Raw genomic sequence first — 18601 nt, 5'->3', positions numbered from 1 at the left:
TTCATTAGGGCCATGCAGCACTCAGCAATTGATTATTAATAGATCGTGGTAATGCATCATCCATGGCCCCTCTATAAACAGTTACATTCTTATTAAATTTAGGTTTTATTGTTTTCTTATTAAGTTCAAAGTATAAATCAAATGCTGCATTTGTTTTACTTTTTTAACCGGATTTGTATTTTTTCCAGAAGTCACTTCTTGTTTTGTTACATTTAAGCAATCACTAAACCTATACGATGCAGAAACCAACTTGCATCGTTAAGATTATGCAGAGCGAGTTAAGTTTAATCATGCATTACCTCTCTAAAGGAAGAAGGACTTTTAGTCTGACTTTTTATTGCTGTGAGCAGTAGCATCAAATGAAAATAATACAATTCAACAACCTGGCAAATAAAATGTTCTGAATTTAGGCTGAAACTATTTGTGAAAATGTAGACTCATTTGCAGGATCTTATCAATTCTGATCTTCCTTCAAATTAAAAGAATTTCAGATTAATCATATTTAATATTCACTCTGAAACCAAATTGTGTTTTAATTTTATTTATTTTTAGTCACTGATGTGGTTTTTTGGGAAGAAGAGATTTTGTTGACGAACTTGCTATTCAGTTTGAAAGGCCAGGCTGTCACTAAGAATTGATGTGTGTAAAGCAAACTATGCAGCTTACTAAGCTGTAGGCCAATTACTACAAAACAAGCAAATGTTTCCTGCATTTTTGTATTTAGAACACATTTTTCAAATTAGTTTTATTGCTTACACATCCGCATATGATGTTGCAGCAGTGATATCTGAAAATCTTATTCCCATCATCATGTTAATAGTACAAGTCAAAAATAAAATATTGCCTCGTATAATATGATTGAATATCTAGATTGAAGTAGGTAAATTATGCTGAATTTCTTTGTATACTTCATTGACCCACACGCAGTGAGACACTCTCAACTATGCCTGCTAAATCAGGAGCCTGGTGACCTAGAAATACTGTCGAGATATCTGTACAAAACTAAAGGCAAATTTTAAACTGTTGACATTTTTACAACAGTTTCATTTCGTTTTCTCTCTTTTTCTCCATTTCTGTCTGGCAGGCATAGATGCCTTTTGTGGTTCTTATACTGTCTCCTGCATGACGGGCGTGCAGCATCTACAAGCTTTGCCTTCTCTCTCCAGTACTGACTGCTGTCTTAGCTACCCCTTTAGGATTCCTGTCTGAACCACTACACACATCCTGTATCCCGGCCACTCCTTCAGAGCTGGTGTCCTTCTTTTCCACCGTTGAATTTTCTTATTTCTGTACATTTGTAGCCTTTTGGAAATGTAATCAGTCATGCAAAATGTGTTCTGTTACAACCAGTTACTGTGCAATCTATAGCTAAATAATTAAGAAAGATGTCAACAACTATCTTACCATTATGGCAAGGTTAGCTAAAAGAATCGTACACAGGATTAAACATGGCATGGTGTGGACCGTCACTGATTTCTAGAAGTAAGGCATGTACGTCGTATTCTACTTAAAGAATTTATAAGGTGGTTAATATCAATACTGAATTCTCATTATTCAGAGCTAGAACAGCTGATTAGTCTGTGAAATGTTTGCTACTGTGCTTTGCCACTAATCTGAGTGTTCAGTGATCCGTGTATCTGTCTCTTTCTAACTTCTAATAAACTCATTCCAACTGACCAGTGTCTGTGTCTCTGTCTGCTTTGGAGTTTTTGCCCTCTCATTCTACCCACGCAGTAGCTTTTTTTGGGTTGTAGACTCAGTGAAATTCTGGCATAATGACCCTGACTCGTGATCATCCTTCTTCAGCAGTGCTTGGATCTGCTCCTGCTCAACTCACTCTATTATAGACTCGGTGCCCCTTTCCGTTGTATTCATAAAATGGGATAAAATTCACCTTACATCATCCGTGTGCCAGAGTACCTGCTTGTTTCCGAGAAGTGGCGGTACTCTCCAATTAAAAGTATTACGCTTTTCTTGAGCTGCGCCGGTACTCTCCCTCTCAAAATAAAAAAGTGCCGGTACTCAGTACCGGACAGTACCGGCCCATTTAAAGCACTGGCTGTTGGTGTAGTATGTTCAGAGGCTCTGCTTTCGATTTGTCATGACTGACCCTGAAATCACATCCAGTTCGCGTTACACGGAAATGGGCTGGGGTCAGAATTTGCTCACACATTCTGCTACTAAAAAGGAAGCAAGAATGCCAAGAAATCTGTGCTTCTCGGTGCATACAGAAATACTGTTACTTGTTGGAAAACAAGAATGCCAAGAAATATGTGCTTCTCAGCACAGACGGCTCTACGAAACACTAGTAATTTCTGCATTGTTTATTTTTATGTGGTTAAAAGCCAAAGAATGTTGTATGTTTAAAAAGAAGCAACATTTGTTGACTTGCATATTTTCCATTCCAGTGATTGTTTAAGGGTGATAATTTGGATTTAGCAACTGATACTAATCATTATTGCAGAATTTCACTGTACATAGTTTAAATGGTTTCAGCCTTTGCTGCTTGTTACTTTTCCAACTGTCTAATTTCTCTTGTCATAACAGACCTTAGTATGGCAGTCATATATATATCTGTTTGAATCTGATTTTGAGATACCAGTATTCTGCTTAATCATAACCTATTTCTTGTCAATATGCATCTTGTGTTTAGATTTTACAACTTAGTAATTGTGGTGATGGTTTACAACAACATGCATGTGTGCAAAAATCTTGAAATTTGTTCTGCCTTTGTATCCTCGCAATTTCTGATGTACAGTATTCCAAACAAACCCACATGCCTGATGCTTAACTTGCAGGGACCCTGTGTATCCCAAACTCTCTACAAATTGCTAACTTGTTGACTGTTCTTGAAATTGTGTTTAGGATCAACAAACATGTTTTTGATCATGACTGCATGTCCAGGAAAACACAGCACAACAGCTCCCCCTGATCTGTATACCCAATATTAACAGATAACTCAACATCAACAGTGCCACAAAATTTCAGTCCCATTTCTTTTTCTGTAACCCATTGTGACCTGTAACATTAGTTCAGGTGTTTCTTTTGAGGTGAGCCAATACTATAACTTCCAGAACCCATTGAGTTAAATGAATTCCAGGATTGATGCAATTGAGCCGTTATGTATTCATCCATTACCATATTTCTTAATAAGAAACGTGGAAGGTTGGTTAAATATGTCGATGCTTGATTCAAAACCAGAGGTGTTGGATTTGTAGGGCCAGCCTCCTTGTAAAGTAGGAGTGAGAGTCATGTTTGAAAGAACTATGCCGGCTTAAATGTAAGCATGTAGCTGAGATAGCTAAATTACAAGACCTGTATTTACTATTATGATACTACTATCCAGTGACATCAGGTGTGTGAAGGTGTTGGGCGGATGGTGTAATTACACAGTGTGTACACTATGGGGACAACCTTTACAACTCTGTGCTTTGGGCAACCAAAAGGCTAACATGTATGCCTCTCATGAGCACTACCATACAGAAAAAACACGGTAACCTTGACAAGACTAATACTTCATCTGCAAAATAGTCAGCACGGAGGCCTGAGCAGTTAGTAACAGGGGAATCTCTCAAAATAGGCCCAAGTGCTACATTCAGTACAAACGCAATGATAATACCACTATATAGAACTATGCAGACACCTAACGGTTTGTTCTTTCTAACTAGCACTAACAGAAGCATTGCTCGTGAAGGAGATTTAAGGGAAAAGGAGCCTATTGTGTAGACACATGTAAGAGTAGGGAGACTATGTTAAATCACATAGATACTCTATAACAAATGTGTAGGCTGCAAAATACACTTTCAAATGTAAGATTGAAGTGCACGGTTTGCTTTTAAATCTGTAACTAAAACCTTGATAGGGTTTAAAGCTTTCACAAAACAGTATGTAGCGATTTTACATTATAAATCCTAAACTGCTGGATTGTTGCAGGGCTGAGAATCGTTCACCAGAATATTTTGCTGTTATTCTTGTGTATCTTTCTTTAAGCATGCACAAAGATAGGTCTTTGAAGCACACATTTTTATATTTTGCTTGTTATCTTGGCTGTGTAATTAAATTGTTCGTTGTACTTACTGGGATGTAAAAGAAGAGCCAAGTGAAGCACAATAGATGACCTTTAACATTTTGTCTGTCATGCTTTTCACAATGCATGATAATTGATGCAACGCAGTGAAGAGATTTGGAGTAATTTAAATTACCCCTTAGATGTTGGTTCAGTAATTTAACTGTAGACATGGACTTGTCACTGGTGGTCTGCAATGCATGCATGCCTACCATGTGTTGATGAGCTCCAAAAATGTAATCTGAACTCTGAAGATATTCACTGTGGACTTCCAAATGAGGTGATTCCACAAATCTGGTACTCTGGTAATAGAGAAAGAAGTGTATCTATGTGAATACCAGAGGCTGACTTTTGTTTCTTTATGATCTGCAGTTTCATGTTTGTTCACGTCTTTTTCAGGATGGAACTGGATCACTAAAGCGCAGTGGTTCCTTTAGCAAACTCCGAGCTTCAATTAGACGCAGCAGTGAGAAGCTGGTTAGAAAACTGAAGGGCGGAAGTTCACGTGACAGTGAGCCAAAGAATCCTGGGTAAATATTATTTGCTGCCGGCACTGGTGCTGCTCTTATTTCTGTTCGGAAGGTAGCTTAGAACTGCCATTGACATACCTGGATGCTAACAAGGACTGGTAAACCATTACTGATAGTGTTGGTTGAAAAGGTTGTTTGTCTTGCAAAAAATACAGTATTAAATTCACAAAGTGTTTGTTTATTTAATGTATATGGCTCTTTTTCATTGCAGTCTTATATTTAATTTATCCCCTGGTTATATTAGGATTTCGAATTAAGCCCTATTTGTAATAACTTTCATTTAGTCTTTTCAAAGTATTACCCAAGAAACAGGTTAGTTTTTTAATGTAGCTATAAGTAGGGAGAATACTTCGCCGCCATCAAAAGTATCTGAAAAAGGTGTTTGACTGAGTATGTTTAATATGTGTCAGTATCACTGATTAAACGTGTGTCATGGAAAGACAAATGAAAGAGCTAAAATGGGAACAAAGGTACTTCTTCATAAAGTTTGTTTTCTCTGAGCAAGCATTTGCCCTTTTTAATTCATCTTTGAGAATGTGAATGAATATTATATTAATCAGTGCAGGAATAAGGAGGATCCCGGGTTCTGTCTGCTATTTCTGAGGCGGATCTGGGATCCGGCCAACCCAGTGAAATATGCTGAATTTATTCTGGTGTAATTTTCCTACACCAGCACACAATTCAGCAATGTCTGCACGTTGTCTGCTTTCTGTTCAGCACAGCAGCAACCTGCAGGTGGTGAAGGGATTTTCTTATTTAGCTGGGCCAAAAATAAAGCCCTGATTTAAAGTTCCATCAGCCCTTTTTTTAAATATGATCGTGGCTTGGAGCCATCTAGATTCTCCTTTCCTTTATACAGACAGATCGGATACAATGATCCATCAACAAAATATTATAAACAGTTAATAACAATACAGGTTAAAAGTTTAAAACCCCATTTTCTAAAAATATAAAGTCACCTGCAAATTGATACACTTCCCCTTCACATACACAATAAGCAGCCATTCCGTGTCCTCTCAGCATGCTATCTTAGCTTCTTACCACCACCTTTTTCCTTACACACCTAGGAACATGTAGAAATTTTGAAACTGCCGATACTACAATCAAGGTACTGTTTGTCTTACATACACTTAATGCAGTTTGATATTGGCGTATGCCTAATAGTTTGCACAACAGTTTTAGACATTTTGACCTGAGCCTGGTATAGAATTTACAAAAAAATAAAAGATGACCCTAAGATTCCTCATAAAACATACAGGTTGGATCTACTTTGTTGCCTTCACCCAGAGCTAGCCACTTAAATGTAAAGGAGGCGATTGGAAAGGTCACAAATTTGAACTTTATGTAAAGTGACCACACTTCAGGGGACTCTAGCTGGTATAAATAATCTTCAAATTTATAATCCCATTTGGAGAGGAGAAATGTCAGTCAGCCTACCTAGGGAGCACCCTGGATTTTGTTTGCCCCTAAAACGCTGCCAAAATATTTTTATAATGACATGTCTTGCTCTAGCTGTAAGAGAAAACACATCTGACCCATAATTTGACAAGCCAAGCTCTGCAAGTGTTTTTTAAAATAAGACATTGATGGCCATGGTATTTTACTTATACTTTGCCTTCCAACCACTTCATTTAATCCTGCTCTGTTTCCAAATCTTTTAGTCCACACTTGAACCCGTCATACTACTGGCCTCATCCTCACATGGGCAGCTATAGAGCTCTAAATCAAGCCTTATGGGAGGCATGGGGTACTTTGGGGCATAGATGGCAGTGTCTTTATGAAGGCATTTTCCGCTTTCTGTTAAAAAAATAAAACAAAAAAAAGCATCACAATGCTCCCATAGTTCAGGTCCATAGATAGCTCCTCTAACTGTTTGTGCTCTATACATCTCAATAGCTGGTGATATAGGCTGGTATGGGATTGCATCAGTAATTTAGATATGAGCAATCATCTGTGTTTTAGAATAGCAGTGGTTTTAATAGTTGATTCAGCCACAAATGTGAGTCTGATATGCTTATCCCCAGGTAATCAATCTCTTTCACACTTTCTAGGTAGCTTCCACCTATATCTATCTTCCCTTTGGATTGGGTTTGGGGTGGGTTAAATGCCATTAACCTGCTCTTACAGGTGTTTTTCTCCTGTCCATGGGTAGAACGAAATTGGTTAGAACAAAACAGGGCAAACCTCTGTATTAAAGCTTTGAGACCCATCCCCGTCTTTGACATTAGCTAGATATTGTCTGCAAAAAACAAGGCCAGAATTTCTTCTCCCCACAAATAGGGGGCATCATTGATGCAATTGAAGAGAAAACCCAAACAACTATCAATGAAAAGGAGAAACTGAGTGAGGGCCAAATCGCAGCCCTTGCGTAGGTAGTCCCCCTATACCATGACTTTCCATGTCAGTTCTCCATTGCGCCCACATCTAATCTGTGCAAAGTTATCAGTATGTAGCCTCCTTAGCAGCACAAGTATGTCACTCGGTATTGCAAAATCACAATTTACCACACCTAGTTGTTCCCTTTGGTACGATGTCAGATTCTGCACAAAGATCGACAAAGGCTACGAAAAGGCTTCCTTCATCAACGTCCACCACGTTCTTTGCAATGTCAGAGAATAAGTGCCCTTTCAGAGATGGTACCAGGGGTTTGTGGTCACTCTTGTGTCTTTGAGTCACCAATATATCTCACATTTCACCCCACAGGTGGACATCAAGCAGTATATGAACAAAATTGGTACAATAACACCCTCTTCTAAAAGTCGGAGTAGCCATGCTGTCCGAAGGAGAATGCCCATTACATGCACGGATACTGTAGGACAATGAAATGTCAAATAGTTGTAATGTTGCTTTGCGTAATGGTTTAAATTCTAAATCTGGGATACCCCAGTATTCCCCAGTATTCGTTCTCCACCTTCTCTACTTCACTTATTGAGTTGGAAGGTTCGAATGTGGTGTTAATATCTCATCCAATGGCTATGGTAACCTTCTCATCACACCCACCAATAAAACATCCTCGGCTGCTTCAACATCTGCAAATCTGCTTAATGGCTAGGACTTCTATGATAAGCGTTCACCAGTAGGATAACTTTCCTGCCACATTTAGTGACCTGTAAAGTGAGTTAATCACTTGAATGGATGGGGATTTATTTGATACTACAGGCTAGGGAGGCTTTAACCCATGTACCAGGCCACCCGACGGTCTATATGTGACTTCAAAGCTGTGGCTTGAAAAGTTTCATAAGCCTGACCTGTGTAACTCCTCAAGACTATCAGTGAAAGACAGCAGTCTATCTCAGTCACCTAGATTTTTTAGCCTTCAGACATTCCAGCTGGCAATTAATATGTCCTTATGTTTCGGGCCTCTCCTACATGTGAAATAATGAGCCAGTGTTCGTAGGGAATATCACTATCAGTGTTTTGTTCCCATGTTGTGAAAGTACCTTTGTCATATGTACTATAGTTTTTAGTAGGAAGTGAATCACACAAAGTAGGAACCATACCAGCCCTCTTTTCCTGGGCTGAAGGGACAATATCACATGGTGTATCAGCAGTTTCCATTAAACAAATGGGGGTCAGACAACCAACTCTAATCATAAATTCAGGAGAATTAGAAGTCGTAAAATTTGCACAATACCCCAATGTCAATCAGTGTCATTGTCATTCAGGTTGGCTAACACAGTAATCCGATTGCTGGTAAGTGGTGGAGACTTTGTGACATGGGAGTTGGACTGTGTGGGAGGCAGGGAGGTAGAAAAAGCCCAGATGTACCATTTTTATAGCGCCTGGGCAATGTTGAGTTGGACAGGGTGAATGCATTAAATAGCTACTTAGGAGGGGTACCTGAAGTTAACAATGACACAGTCACCCTCATACTCCTTGTCCTGAGTTGCCACCGATTTCACTCTATGTGCAAATAAGATTTCTTTAAACAAGCAGCTCATGGGTTTAGTGGTCTTGTGTAGCCCATGCCTCACTTTATTCATTAATTGCTCCGTTGCTTCTGCAGCTCAAACTCTAAGATAGGAAACATTGGCTATTTGCCACAGCATAAGGACAGTTGCCGGGGGGCATGTGTGGAGGTTGCATGAAAGGTTTGTATCTCTGCGGTTTACAGCTGGGATTTCACAATTCCCCAGTCATCTGTGTTCTTTCCCTCTCCAAAAGTCTGCCTACTGATGCCCATGTGTCAAAGCTATCTCGGGACTGGAGTGAGCCCTCTTACTCCTTTACTTGGGAACTTGTGGTCTTGAATGCTGATATCTGTGAAGTCTGTGTTCCCGCTAATTTACAGGCAAGTTGGCTGTAGAGTCTGCATCAAACAGCCCCCGTGCCTGCAAGGGTTTCTCAATCTCCTTCAAGAAGACTATTAATGGGCAGAGAGAATTCTCCAAGATGCATGCAGATCTGGTACAATGAGTGTGTTGATAACCTCAGTGTTTAGACTTGCCAGCTGACAATCGGGCTCTATCAAGTTTGAATGTGTTTTGCCCTCCCCCCCCCCCAACTCTCACTTGTGCCCCTGGCTACCTATTTTCCATTTTGTTGGAGAGGATCGATCAGTTTTATCCAAAGGATCTGGCGGTCTAACAGTCTATGCCTGTACAGCACTAGGTACATCCATCAGAACCCCATTAGAGGTACAACCGTGAACACTACTGATGCAGCAGGCGACCCAGTCTACGGAGGTAAAGCAATTGATGAGTCTATCAAAAAGGAGAGACATCTCTCAATGACCTTCACCACTCGTTCTAAAAAAGCGTTCAGAGTTATAGGTTTAGCAGAAGCAGGTCTAATAGCCCCTATCTTGTGTTTCCCCATTACAAACTATACTTAAGGAACCCTACCCTTTTCAACTAAGGGACCACGAGGGGGGTGGGGGGGGCAGCCCAGGCTCCTCTGGGTGAAGACTGGCTTACTTGCATCCCACGCGGGGGACATCCATGCGCTATAACACTCAAGCAACTCCACAGCAGGGTAATGTGAGAGCTTGTAGTCCCCTAGAAACACCGCCCCATCGGGAGTCTAACACCTACATGCCAATACAATGGAAGGACACAAAGGCACACAGCGTATTATTTCACAAACTATTATTTGGAGGCAGATTTTTGTCTTTGTTCAACCCTCGTATGTAAAAAGATGTGCCTGCACTGAGAGAATAGCAGGTATATCTGTGTGTATGAGTAATTTCACAAACACCTATTTAAATGGCACTTTTTTAATGTAATTATTTTATAGAGATAATCATCCCAGTGAGCTTTACACCACACCCCAGAGACAATAAACAGTAAACGTGTGGATATCAATGTATAGGAAATGTTGCTTAAGATAGTGGGTATTATAAGGTGTAGGAGTGACATATCGTCCATACTTGTACACTGTAGGGGTCTGATTTACAGTTTGTACTCCATCAGGGCGTCAGATTACCCATCCTACGCATTGACATTTAGAACTGTTTCATGGCCCTGCTGTCATCTCTAGTCATTGGCAGAAACCACTGTCAGGGTGGTTCCTGTCAATTTGTTTGACTGATGTTAAAATCAAATTAACAAACATTAATCAAACATTTAAGAAGTTTTTAGTTTTTCAAAAACAAACTCACGAAGGAGTTTTGTTTTTGAAAAAAAAAAAAAAAAAACTAATTACCCCATACTATGGTAGATGTTTCCAATGGTGTGGTGTTAATTTGAATGTTTTCACTGTTCCTTAGTACCTGGTTTTACTCAGCAGTGACACAGTGAAAACTCAGGCAGGCAGTTAAATATCCTAAACTCAATAGCCCATTCTGTGTCGGAGCACTAGCTTGGTGACGGAGCCAGAGTAGGCTCCTTTGTCGTGACTGACATTGAAGGGCCACACACTGTAAATCAGGTGGACGGACAGAGGGTTTGGCAGAGAGGGTACTCTGTTGCAGTTGCGACAGAGTACTCTATCCCCCAAACACTAAATCAGGCCCTTTATTTTAGGTGTCAGGAGAAACTAAGTCAGGATTTAAAATGGCAGTGTTTAGGGTTGTCTGTACCAACAACTTTATTACTAACCAAAGGGACTCTTCTTTACAAACTTTGAGAAACAACAGCTTGAGAAAAAACAGTATATATATTTACTCATCACTGGAAGATTGCATGCAGCTCCTTGATGCTGGTTCATAGAACACTGTGCTATAGTATTAGGATGATACATGATGAACTTTGCAGCAGGCACATTAACTTCCTTTGCTGCTTTGTGTGAACACTGTGATTGAACAAAACACAGAACTCTCCTGCAACTGCATGACCACCATAGTTTTCTTAATGTTAATATAATCCCCTAAAAGGTGTTGGGCACACAGAGATCTCTGCAGCAGGTGTCTTAGCCCTGCAAGATATTTTTATAAAATGCAGTTTCTCCATGACAAATTAAGTAAGCTAGAACAGATTTACTGTACCATTTGTCCTTGTTGCCAGTTTCTTTATGGATTAGGAACTACGCTCCCAACTTTGTTGTTGTTTTGACAACACCAACAAAATGTTTCCACTATGTGCTAGGCAATGATGTTCCCATTGAAAACAACAGGATTCAGTCTGTGCCGCAACTGCAGGAAGCAGATATTGGAGACGATCCTGCACAAAGTGTGCCTTTGGTGCCTAGGCTCCAGTCACAAATCAAAGTTGTGTAATAAATGTGCTCTATTACACTTGAAAGTATCAGAGGGATTACCCTAAGATAGAAAGGGGGTAGACTAAATTAGTCATAGATTTGTGGGCTGGGGTCAATGACGTTTCGATCACCTGAAGATGTGGGTTCATCATCAGAACTTTCAGAAAAAGCCTGACAGCAGAGTTGTAAATTGCATCAGCCAGATCTCAGTCTGTCAGTTCAGCTTCCCACGTTGGATTCACCAAGAAGAGATGGGAAGGCACAGTAAAACAATGATGCAATATTCAAGGCTTCTTATTAGGCAGATTGTAATTGAAGCCTCCAAGTGTGGTATACAACCCCTGTTAATGTACAGGTCTTCGGTAAAATCTGTGAAAAAATGGTAACCATACCACTTGACTCATTCAGATCAACTTATACATTAAACTGTGGCATTCTACAAGATTCTGAGCTCTCCTTCTACTTATTTTTTGCAACAAGCCCTTAACAATAATGATTCCTGATGAGAACTTTATATAATATTCTGATACTCAGCAGTGCCTCAATGTCCAACCTGTGGGATATATATACAGTCTGAAGGCTTTCCTTCTAAAGATAACTGAATGGACTTGGACATGGTCTCAGAAATGTAACCCAAACGAGACAGAATGTTTCTCCATTCTATAAAGCAGCACCCACGGTATATAAATGGCTAGAACTACTAACCGTTTTTATGATTGACCTCTAAACTAACACACATTACATTTCTGGGGGTTTTAGTTAATAGGTCTGTAACCTTTTATGATCACATCACCAACCTCTCAAAGCTAGCAACATACCAATTACACCTTCTGAAGGAAACCCAAAACTCTATACACGCACAGGATTTTAGGGCATCAATGCAAGCTCTGGTACTTTTGCACATAGAAAATTAGCAACACCATGTTAGTTGGCTTTCTTAAATCGATCAATTCACCCCTAATGCCCATCTTTCATGCCGCAGTCAAACTGGGGACAAAAGCCAAGCAATCAAATTACATAATGTCAGTTCTAAAACAACACCCCAGGCCCCCCTAGAATCTCTTTCAAAATTGCATACATAACACACAAAGCTGTACACATGGGACTCCAAGTTAATCTTCAATAAAAGCTATTCACCTATTCGGGCCAAAGAGTACCAAGAGGGAAAGAAATTATTTTCAAATATGTTTCTTTGTCAAAGAATGTAAGAAGTGCCAAGCGGATCTTCTCATACCTTGCTCCCAAACTCTGGAACTACAAACATTGTAGATTGTACATAAGAACAATCTCTGAGGAGGCACAAATGACGGTGACCAGGTGCGATGGGAAGTGGACTGGGGCCTTAATAAAAGTCAGAGATATTTTCTGGAAACAAGGTCTCCTTGAATTGTAGAGACTGTACTATGGAAAGAGAGAGGGTGACCTGAGAGGGGGAAAAGTTAGACTGATAGAGAAGGGCGTTGAAGGGCTGCAAATCCCAGTTCACGAGTGCTGGCGGAAGGGCAATATAGTCCGTAACCGCACTTCTGGTCTGAGTTGTGGAGGCGGAGCATCAGACTTGAACAGGGGCTTAGAGTTTTCTGTTGAAACAAAAATCAGATGTTTTAAATGGGGTGTCATAGACAGCCGCCTGTTCTGGACAAAACATCATACCTAACTGCAAAACATCCCCCACATCTCTAAAGCTGATTTTGAAGCAGTTAGTGAAAGAGAACTTGTGTTACACAGGACCTAAAGTTCTTGCCACTGGCAGGATTTGAACCACCAATGGCAGTGTTCTCACCACCCGCCTTTAGCGAGCCACCTGGCCGCTAAAATACATTGTTGCACATATCCATCCTGGGGGCCGGGCCGGTCTGATGGAATAAAGATGCCTGTCTGCTTTGGGGGCAGTGCACATAGCCATTAAGTGTGTGCTGGCTCGCATGGTGTCCCAGCAATGTCTAGTAAAGGCCTAAGTTACACAGGAGGGGCCATCTAACATGGGCAATGAGGCGGGTGACATCTCACTGCGTGCTGCTGCATGTGCCCTGAGCCGGTGGGCCTGCATCGTAGAAGGCTCGTGCACCTGTGTTAGCAGCAGGAGGTCAACTGCCGTGTAACTGGGACTGGGTGGCGGCAGTGAAACAAAGACAAGGAAATTGTCTAACCAGAGGCTTCACGTAGTGAGTCTGAGAAGGTGGCATGTAAAGTGTGCATTTGGTTCCCTTGAGGCTGTTGTGCTGCTGCTGCTGACAGCGTGACACACCAAAGACGGCACACGTGGTTGGGGGTGAACATCAAGGAGCATGCCAGCAATGCAAACAGGTCTACACGCCAGAGGGATGGAGCAGTTGTGACTGACGCTGCAAAGAGGTTCCTGGAGGCCATGTGGTGCCTGCAAAGACCGTGCGTAGGCCCAGGTACTGGGGTGTCGCTAACAGTGACTGGCAGTACCCCCAACTATTTTTTTTCCCTTCACCTTCAGCAGGGGGAGAAATTACCAGGAGCCTGACAATATAAAGAAAAAAAACAACATAGAGGAGAAAAGTGCACAGAGAATACTCAAGGCCTGGTAGAAAGTGCAAGAGGACCAGTGGTAAGAAGGGGAGTGACTGGCACTGCCCAGGTAATTGTTCAGGGACTGCTTACCCATCAGTAGATCAGAGGGAGTCCCTAATGCTGCCACCAGCCCAGAGACAAAACAGGACTAAGGCAAGTGTTGAACCACCCTGTCAACATCGAACCAGGCAACTACGCCACAGTTAATGCGTTGCTGCCTTTTAGCCAGCTTAATGATATTGGGATGGCAGCGCTGCGTTGGAGTAAGTGGATTGGGAGGCTACAACACTATTTCTGCACCACGCAGAAAACCGACAGCGCTGTCATAAGGTCATTGATGCTGTACATTGGAGGAGATGAGTTGTATGGTCTATTTGAGGACTTGGCGAACACTGGGGCTGACAATGACTTTGACGCTGCTGTGGCAGCGCTGAAAAGACATTTCATCCTCCAATTGAACCTTGATTAGGAAAGGTTCAAACTTCTCCAGCAGAAGGTGAATCAGTAGATACATTCTTTGCACGTCAATACAAGATCCAGTGAGAAGGGGTGTGGAAATTGCAGAATGGAGCGCCATTCCCCAAGGGAGTGTCTGACGCAGGGCAAAATGTGCCTGAAATACAGAAGGATAAATCACCATGAAAGTTTGCCGTGCCGCAAGAACGTGAGCCACGAAGGAGCATTGAGTCGCAAATAACAAGCAGTTGTTGTGTAAAAATGAGAAATATGGGCAGACCCAGACAGGATGGAGGAGAGTGAAGATGATGAAGAGAAAATATTCATGATATTATTTGCTGGCAGGAAAAATCAGCAGAGATGACCTCCCCCTAGGTCCAAATAGACATCAATGGTGTAATGATCACAGCACTAATAGATACAGGGGCTTAGGTGAATGTCATTGATGACAAATCATTTCTGAGATTTGCACCTCGACCTGAGCTGTGTCTAACGCAAGTGAAAATTTACACATATAGAGGAACAGAGTCCCTACCGTTAAAGGATGTCATTGAAGGCCATGGGGGACACAAAAAACAAAAACAAGTTTAACGGAACCAAGGGCAACACTGGGACGCTGGTGGGCTGTCACACAGCCGAAGACCTGGGGCTGGTCTTCTTTGCCAAGCAAGTTCATCAATCCAATGCAGAGTAGATGAGTTCCCAGAATTTTTCCAAGGACTAGGATGTCTGAAGGGTATGCAGGTCAACTCCACAATGAAGAATCAGTGAAAACAGTGGCACTATGTAATCCAGGTGTGCCATTCCACCTTCGTCCCCTGGTGGAGGATGAACTGCAGCAGCTAGAGCAAGCCAGGGTAATCAAGAAAGTAACCCGCCCCACACCATGGGTGTCACCTCTAGTCATAGCCCCGAAGCCCAAGCAACTGGGGGCCATCAGGTTGTGCATGGACATGAGGTTACCCAATCAGGCCATTCGCCGGGGACGACCCATCACTCCCACGATCGATGAGATGGTGGCTGACATAAATTGAGCCAAATGGTTCCCGAAAATTGATTTGAACTCTGGGTATCCCCAATTGGTGCTAGATGAGGCCAATCGCTATACAACAACATTCTCCACACAAGGGACTTCGGAGATTCAAGTGCCTCAGTTTTGGAGTCGTGGCGGCTGAAATCTTTCAGAAGGCCTTACATGAAACCTTGACGGGATGGTGGAGGTACAGTTGAAGAACAGCCAATTCTGTGTGCTCACAAGCGCAGAACCACCAGCAGTGGCATAATTACAGAGGGAGCGGTAATGAAGCTGTGGTGTTCCTAAGCATGGTTTTCCCGACAACAGATTCCCCCTCGTAGTCTTGGATAGCCACACTAAATTCCCAGCTGTGGAGCATGTCCGATCTGTGGCTTACTGTGTAAGTATTTCAGAATATATCAGAATTAAAAACATATTGAAGCACATTTTTGGTTATTTTTGAAGTGTGTTGGAAACAAATACTTTAATATGATCATTTGCTGTACTGGGATTTCCGGAAGAAGTCAAAACAGACAATGGCCCACATTTTCAAGGTCAAGAGTTCCAGGAGTATTTCCCTCAACTGAATGTACGACACCTCAAGATCACCCTCCCTCCCCAAATGGCTGCAGGCTAATGGGGAGGTAGAAAGATTCAAGCAGACCATCAATCGAGTGCTCAGGATCAGAGTAGAGAAAGGTGAAAAGTTAGTGTTGTCTGCACCAGTTTCTGAGGACATATCGCCATCGCCTCACAGCACCACTGGTTGTGCATCGAGTGACTAGTTAACGAAGAGGGTGGTGTGAGATGAGGTACCAGTGGGACCATAGTGGTCACCAGCTGTAATGGACACAGCGGCGGCCCAGGAAAAGAGAAAAGCTGTTGAACCAATGCTATGAGTGGGTGACCATCAAGGTTCGCCAACCAGGGTGGAAGTTTTGCACGCCATATGAAAAGGAGACATGGGAGGTTGTGAGAATCCGAGGCTCCATGATCACTGTGGAAGGGAAGCACGGAGGTATCAAGTAATGTATCCTGGTTCAAAACAGTCAGTGAAGGACGAAACCCCGAGATGGAGTCAGAAACTGCATGCAATGTGGATGACCTCACAGGAGTGGATTTGCCCACTCTGTCAGAGAAACAACACTGACACCAGTGAAGGAAGTGGGCAGCCTGTAACCACACCTGCAGCAGCGGATCTGGAGAGAGGCAAGAGCCAAACCTCATTGTCTACGGAAGGTACCAGGAGAGGCCGCCAATACCAGCTGCACAACAATCTCCATCCAAACTACAAACTGAAAAGACTGTGGGTGTTAAAAGTAAAAGTTCTATATAGGGTGGACATTGCATAATAGACTTGTTGGCAGGTTGTTTGTTTGCCTTTTTTTTTTTTTTAATTATTTATTTTTTATTAAAGGTGGCAAGGGATGTAGTGAGTCACCCAGCCGCTACAATACATTGTTGAACATAACCATCTCGATGGCCAGACGTGGTCCGAGGGAATAAATAAGTGCTTGTGCCACTCGGGGGCAGGGCATATAACCACTAATTGTGTATTGTGATATACAAACAGAAGTGGCTGTGCTGTATGGTTTGCACTTCCTTCAGTGGCACAATTTGTCATATGCTGTACTGCAGTGTAATCAGGGTGCCAAACGGTACCACACCCAACCACTTCAGGTGCATAAATGCTGGTTGACAAACAACCATGGCACACCAAAAAGTCCATAAGGTTGAGTCAGTTTTCGTATATCTCCAATAAGCACACCATTCAAAAGAAAATACAGCCGACACGTGTTTCATCAAGGGAAGGGTGTAGCTAACCTAATGGACAGTAGCCATTGGGCACTGCTCTCTGAGCCGCAGGAGGCTGTACGTTGGTCCCGATCCGACTCCGGAGTCGAAATCGAGGATAAAGCCACCAGCATGCAATTCTGAAAGTTGCACGTGATTTAAAAAAAAATGTAAGCACTTCATGGCTCAGAAATCTATTGCTTACGTGTTTAAATCTCCAAACCAAGCAGCACTAAACACTCTAGAGTACACCCAACATGTTAGGTCCGCTGCCTTCATGCCTCCCTCCCTGGCGTGTGGACCTGGAAGCAGAGCCCACTGCCCTTGTGTGTCTCGAAGAGACAGAGCCAAGATCTCAAAACTGTGGCTCTGCTGCGTTTACATGTCTGCATGACATTGAGAGTGAAGGAGTGATAGGAAAGTCTACGTGATGTCTGGGGACAGCAGAGCGAGAAATACTCACAACAAATTAAGTAAAGCAATGGCGTTAAACAATTCTTATTTTCGCGAAACAAATACAAATGTTAAAACCCTGTGAAAGGCCGTATGATATGTGTCAGCTTAAAATGTCAGGAGATGCCAAGAGGCAGGGAGGTGTGATATTTCGCAAGGATATTTTCAAATCACAAATATCAGTTGATATCTTTTAAAAAAGCACATACTGATTTACACTGATACATTTTTCTGAAATATTGCCAAAGCGCGTTTGATGTTAAGGCGTGCGTGTAATGTAAATGCTGCTGACTTTTAGCTCCCAGAGACAGACGATTCACTCAGTTAAGTTTTCACCCACTAAGTCAATCATACAGACCTTCTAGAGACGCAAACGCTTCTCCTTTGCCCTCCTCCCCCGCCCAAACAAGAGCCCTCTTGTTATATATCGAAGGAGTGTCTGCACTTTGAAGTCCACTGGTCAAAAACAACCCTCAAAACATTTTAATGGAAAGGTTAGTGCTGCATCTCCGCGATTAACTTTTCAATGTTTTATTTTCTTTTGGAAAGTTGAATTCTCAGGTCAGATTCTACATTTCCCAAGCGATTTCTGTATTTATTTTTCAGGTAGATAAGATCTGAGAAAGCTTTTTCACATAAAGTTTTACTTCCTTTCCCCATCACATATTTAAGTGCCTCTCATCTCTCTTCAGCCTCTCTGTCACATGTATTTCCTTTGATTTATAGCACCTCTTATACCAGTGTAAGGTGTTGGAGCACTTTACATCACACACATACAGAGACAGTGAATTATACTTGTGTAAATCAGTGTATAGAACATGTTACGTAAGGCAAAGAGGACTATAAGGTGTACGATTGAGATGTCATCCATACTAGTAGAAGCTCTGTGACAAAAGTAGTAACCCACTGTGCTATGCACATAAAATACTGTTCTTTGATATGCATGATACACGTTCTTTACAGGAGGCATGTTAACCATCTGTTCTACCTTAGATGAGTCAAAACGTCCACTAGACAAAACTCCCATCTCTCCAGCAGGTACATTAATCACCAGAGTTATCTTAACACTTATATATTTTGCCCCAAAGCTGCTGGATATACAAGGAACTT

The 18601-nt window shown here is 41.9% G+C and overlaps 1 protein-coding gene across 5 annotated transcripts in view; it reads left to right on the top strand.

Annotated features, from left to right (window-relative positions):
* Window positions 1–18601, top strand: part of KLC1 (kinesin light chain 1) — a 377498-nt gene that overhangs the window by 342390 nt on the left and 16507 nt on the right. For 4 of the 5 annotated variants that reach the window (XM_069207275.1, XM_069207276.1, XM_069207274.1 and 1 more), the window contains exon 14: window positions 4466–4596. In XM_069207275.1, coding sequence (XP_069063376.1) covers window positions 4466–4596 — 131 coding nt within the window. Of the gene's footprint in view, window positions 1–1084; window positions 4597–18601 lie in introns of all 5 variants that reach the window. The other variant, XR_011198745.1, reaches the window with a different exon arrangement.

This window comes from Pleurodeles waltl, chromosome 9, assembly GCF_031143425.1.
Source record: "Pleurodeles waltl isolate 20211129_DDA chromosome 9, aPleWal1.hap1.20221129, whole genome shotgun sequence".
Taxonomy (NCBI): Eukaryota; Metazoa; Chordata; class Amphibia; order Caudata; family Salamandridae; genus Pleurodeles; species Pleurodeles waltl.
The sequence above is the reverse complement of the archived record's forward strand: the minus strand, read 5'-3'. Positions and strand labels throughout refer to the sequence as shown.